Genomic DNA, 5,345 nt, shown 5'->3' with positions numbered 1-5,345 from the left:
CGCCCGCGCCCCCGCGTCACCACGCGCGTGCATCGGCAGATGGCTACAGCCATCCCGGTGCCGCCTGGGGACATGGGGAGAGCGAGAGCCTCACGCCGCCCCAGCCGCCCCACGCTCCGTCTTGGCTCTCAAGGTGTAAATAAGGAGGAATCTGGTGTCTGCGGGGTATGCACCCCGCTGCCCCGGGCGCCGGGGGTGCAGGAGGGCTCGCCTCTGCACAGCCGCCATCTGCAGAGCAATAACTGAACAGAGGAGTAGGAAGGAAAAGGAAAAAAAAAAAAAAAAGAAAGAAAGAAAGAAAAGAAACATTTGAAATCTTGTGTTTCTAGTATTCAAGTACATGAGATTCCTAAAGAACAACTTGTCCTCCTAGTTAACCTTGTCCTGGAATATATACAGGTTATTTGTTGCGGCCACGGCAATGATATTCTCGGAGGGGTGCCAAGCTGTATGCAGGATCTTTTTGCTAAAGTCCAGACTGTCCACGCTAATTTCGTCTTTCCTCCGCTTGCCGCCCACGCAGACCTTGCGGGGCTTGAGGATGGCGCGGGGTTTGCTGTTCTCCCGCGAGGCCTCCAGCGTCACGTCGCGCTTGGTGTTGCGGTCGAACATGCGGAAGAAGTTGTTGTAGGAGCCGGTCATGATGACGCTGCGAGGAGGGGAGGGAGGACGGGTCACCATGTGCCACCTCGGCCCCCGCTGCCCCGCCAGCTGCGATACCCCGCGCCTGCCCAGCACAGACCCCCCGGGGCAGCAGGGAGCTCGTGCCCCATCCTCTGCCAAAGGGCTCAGGCTCGGCCAGTGAAGCCCCATCCCCGTGTCCTTCTCCTCCTTAACCCGGGGAACGTGCATGGGGCAGGCAATTAGCAACACGTACGGAGATCAGCCTTCATGGGAACTATGTAGCTGACCCGAACCGAGTGATTCTCGCACCTTTTTAGAGGCAAACTGCCTCGTGGCTAGAGGCAGACTCAATATCCAGAAGTACAATGAGATTTGGATTAGATATGAAATTTGGGCTTCAGGCCCAGTTGTGCCTCGCTAACTCACTCTGATGGTTCAGAGATAAAGATGTGGCAATCCTGCCAGGTCAACTAGTCCTGCGTCCTTCCTGCCACCTGGCTCAGTGCGATTTATGCATGGATAGCTGTTATCCCCAGGTTTTGGCAATCTGGAGCCAAACACGTCATCACCCTCCTCCGGGTGTGGGTGAAATGGAGACGGGAACCCAACCCATCCAGGATTGCACCGGGACCCCATCAGACACCCTCAGCAGCACCTGGGTACGGGGCTGTGGGGTTAGGTGATGCCCTTTGTACCCCCAGAAAAACTCTCCAGACCCCACACCCAGCCAGGGAAGGGACCATGGGGGGATGTGGGAGCTGCCGGGCCATCCCGAAGCGTGCACCCTCTGGGCCGAACTCGTCAGCCGTGGGGCTGGGTGCGGGCTGGAGCCGTGCCGCCGGACCGCTCACCTGTCGGACCCGTTCCAGACGCACTCGAACTTGTCGAAGATGCAGTCGTTCTCGTAGAGCGAGCAGAGCTTGCTCCGCAGGTAGTCGTGAACCTGCCGGCAGGGAGGGACGGCGCGCTCCCCGCAGCTGAGCCAGGCAGCGCCGGGCACAGCCCGTTGTCGCACGCCCTTGGCCATGGCCATGGCCACGGCCACCCTTCCACCGCAAGCGGCAGCAGCACCGCTTCACGTGCAGCTTGGGCAGTGCCAGGCAGCACTGGGGCACGTTCCCAGGCAGATGGTGGCAAGGACCACTGCCCTGCCTCCCACATGGCCATCCCGGCCACCGGCACCTCAGCATCCCCTCCTCACCCACACCCAACCTGGGGATGGGGGTTACAATTCACCAGGCCACCGAAGCCCACATTTAGCAGTTCTTTGTTTGCTTTCCATGATTTAATGGCACATTACTCCCATCCATCGGGTTCGTACCTATCCCCCTGCCTCGGGCAGGAGCCCTGCAGGTGCTTGACTGCTGCAGGCGCCCAGCCATGCCACGCTCACCTGGTAGGTCTCGATGGGCCGGTTCTCCATGTTCAGGTCCCACACCTTGACGGTGAGGTAGTCCCGGGTCATGATATACCTCCCACTGTGGCTGAATTTGACATCGGAGATTGAGGAGATGATCTCAGAAAAAAACGACCGGTTACTTGGGTCTTCAGGCTCTTCAAAAACTGTGGAAGAGGAAAGGACAAATCCCAACATCAGCTGAGGCAGGAGCTCCCTGTCCCCAGGCCAGGGACCTGCCGCCCTGTCCTGGCACCGCAGGATACCCCACGGCAAAGGAGGCTTCAGTTTGGCTGTGGAGACCTACAGACGGCACCGAGCCGGCGTCCTGGGGCCACCACTGCCAAACCCCAAACACCCTCCAGCCCTGGAGCCACCAGCCCCACACACGCCTGTATTTTAAAGACTTTACTTGGCACAGTTGAAGCTCCTTTGTTTTTAATGCGTGCGATAAGCAAGAAGGATCATCGGAGACCAATCTATCAACAGCACCACAGAAGCCCAGAAGATTTAGAGCTTTGCATATTGCTTTGGCTCTCTAGAAATCAATGTGCAGCATAACTGAAAGTCAATGTAAATATTTTATAGCCACTGCAACCTGCAGATTTAATCTGATCAGTGTTTGAATAAATCACAGTTTGAACAGTTTGAAGGAGACCGATGAAGTTCCAAATTAAATGTATTTACAAATTTGATTTCAAAGTAACATCAGCTGGGCAAGTATGGCTTTAAAAAAATGTCAAAGAGCTACATCAAGAGATGCTGCCGACACGGGGACATTCTCTTTCCACCTCTACAGCCACTCTCAAGCGCAGCATTGAAGGAAACTGCTGGGTAACATGGAGAAGCTCGCACCGCTTCACTTCTCTACTGGAGAAAAACCCGTTTGCCAGCTGCATGTCTCGGACCCTTGTCCCCAGCACCGAGGCTCTGCTACGACCCCTCCACTGTGGTGGCTGTTGGCTGCGACCCAGCGGTGGCCAGAGCAGGGGATGTGCCAGCAGCCGGCCCGGCTGCTCCGTGCCCCGGCGGTGGCGTGCCCTGCACAATGCCGCACCGAGCACCGGTGTTTGCTCAAGTTTATCATCCTCTCACTGAGCCCTGTGGTACCAACGCCTGAACTCCTGAGAATGGTGGGGAAAAAAAGCCTGAAGTGCCAGTAGAAATGATCCCTCTGCAAATCAGAAATAGCGTTGCCCACAGCAGGACCCAGCTCTGGGTCCTTTAATCACCAGCAGGAAATCTGATGACATGTCAGATTTTTTAAATAAGAAAAGCGACAGCAACCAGAGAAAATAAAGATCTGAGGCGGTCTGCGGAGAGCATCCGAATGCCGCGACTTGTCTTCGCTGTAATCATCACAGGTTTGCTCACCCCAGGTCGGCTTGGCTTCGTGAGCCTTGTTTTAATGGCTGCGTCGTTTCCATCACGGATGCATGTGAGCTTGTGTCAGGGCTGGAGGTGTTCGGTTTAACAGTACAGGGGCAAGAGGAAATGGTTGCTGATATGGTAGAAGTAGAAAATGTGAAATTTCAGATCAGCTAGCAAACAGGAAAGCCCTCAGAGCACGAACCCAAGAGCTAAGGCAGCACCGAGACCAGTCAGCGAGGGTGCGACGGCAGCGGTGCGACGAGGGCTGGGAGCAGCGCCCTGACGCCGGGCACCACGTTCCCCTTTTTAAAATCCAGAGCAGCTAAGAGGTGAAGTCCGGTATGGGTTAGCTGCATTTGCCCTGCGCCGTCTCCCTGCCTGTCGTATTAGGGCTCTGATAGTGGGATGCAAAAACCAAACCTACCAATGCAAAGAGCAATCGTTCAAACGACACTTCTGGGGACGACCCCCCTCCCGAGCTGCTGCCCCCGCGCTTGCCCTGCGCTGGAGCATCCCTTGGCCAAAGGACCCTCTGCCCGGGCAGCTTCAAAGCAAATGTTTTTTTTTTTTCACTCATCAATAAATTTAACACCCATTCAAGTACTGCCTTTTCTTTCTCACTCCTCATTTAAACTCTAATCACAACAAGTAGCAACGCAGACTGGAAAACCGAAAGCACAGCGAAGCAGCACCGCGCCGTCACCAAACCCAGGCTGGGGCCGTGGCTGTCCCTGGGGGTCCTTCTCCGGGCTCAGTGTCACCTCCCAGCTCAGCCCCAACACCCCCCTGTTAGAAGCGGCTGATTCACCAGGTGGAAGTTTGGATTTCAGATGAAGACAGGGGAGCGTTGCAAAGGCGCAGAGGTTTCCTGCTTTGCGAAATGAGCTCGGGGTGGCAGAAGAGGCCTGTTCTTCACGCCCCCCGGAGATTTTGCGCAACCAACTAGTTAATTCTTAGCTTGAGGTCTCGCCAGGCCTATTATTCCGTGCAGCAGGACACCGTTAGCTCCTGCAAGGGGTCAGAAGGAGATGATTAGTTTTGCGGGGGGGGTGACACTACCAGCTCAGCTCTGCTCCAGCCAAAACCTGGGACAAGAGCTCAGCTCAGCTCAGCTCAGCCCGCAGAGTCCCAGTGCTAGGCAGGACTGGCTTTGCCTACACAAAGAACTGAGTTCTCTAACAGGGAATCAGATCTCTGTTCTCTGCTTATACACCCTTTTTCCTCTATAAAAGCTGAAAAAATAGGTGAAGGGAACACGCTGTTAGCAGGAACACAGGAGTGCGTGTGTTTTGCTGGAGCCTGGTGTGGCTTTGCAAGGTTGGCACTCTCTCGTTTCATCCCTGCCTGGGCCAACAGCATGCGGGGTATGTGGCTCCGAGCCTCTCCTCTGAGCTGGCAAAGCTGATTTCCAGGGGTGAGGCCAAGCCTCCCCAGGCATTTAGAGGACGCCTGCTAGGCAAGCGGCAGGGTCACCTACTGGCAAGGCCAGACCATCACCCGGCACGCTGCAGACAATAGCACCACGGGGGGCACCTCCCCAAACCCACACATATAGGTCAGAGAACTTAATTTAGTCCAGATGTGGCTATTTTACCCCAGTACTCAACTCTCTTGGGAAAGACGCAGCTAGCAGAGCCCAGCTCCCCTCTCTCTCCTCCTCCTCCTCTCCCCCTTTTGTGCATCCTGAGTTTCAGGTGGCACCAGATGACCCATTGCATTAAGTGACTTGTCAGGGAAAAGGACTTCGGATCAATCAATCCAAGCTCTGCTTGAGCGGGAGAGTCCTACAGGACAGCTGCTCCCTGCTGAGCTTTTGGAGCATTACTGGGACTGGCCACCAGCAAGCACGCTGGGTTTAACTGGCGGCTGTGTTTCAGCAAGGGTCTGTATTAACCTGTACGAGACGAACCTCCTCCGACAGGGCACCAGCACCGGCAAAGCCACGTCACCATCT

At 55.7% G+C, this 5,345-nt stretch overlaps 1 protein-coding gene across 1 annotated transcript in view; it reads right to left on the bottom strand.

Moving 5' to 3' along the window:
- Nucleotides 1-369: 369 nt before the first annotated feature.
- PPP2R2B (protein phosphatase 2 regulatory subunit Bbeta) overlaps nucleotides 370-5,345 on the bottom strand; it is a 115,709-nt gene continuing 110,733 nt past the window's right edge. Inside the window, exons 8-10 of the mRNA XM_009647013.2 lie at nucleotides 2,018-2,187; nucleotides 1,476-1,567; nucleotides 370-649 (exon numbers count right to left, since the gene is read on the bottom strand). Of these exons, the coding sequence (XP_009645308.1) occupies nucleotides 370-649; nucleotides 1,476-1,567; nucleotides 2,018-2,187 (542 nt within the window). The remainder of the gene's footprint in view (nucleotides 650-1,475; nucleotides 1,568-2,017; nucleotides 2,188-5,345) is intronic.

The sequence above is a fragment of the Egretta garzetta genome, unplaced genomic scaffold, assembly GCF_000687185.1.
Source record: "Egretta garzetta isolate BGI_Z169 unplaced genomic scaffold, ASM68718v1 scaffold1, whole genome shotgun sequence".
Taxonomy (NCBI): domain Eukaryota; kingdom Metazoa; phylum Chordata; class Aves; order Pelecaniformes; family Ardeidae; genus Egretta; species Egretta garzetta.
Note: the sequence above shows the minus strand (reverse complement) of the source record. Positions and strands in the feature narration are given on the sequence as shown.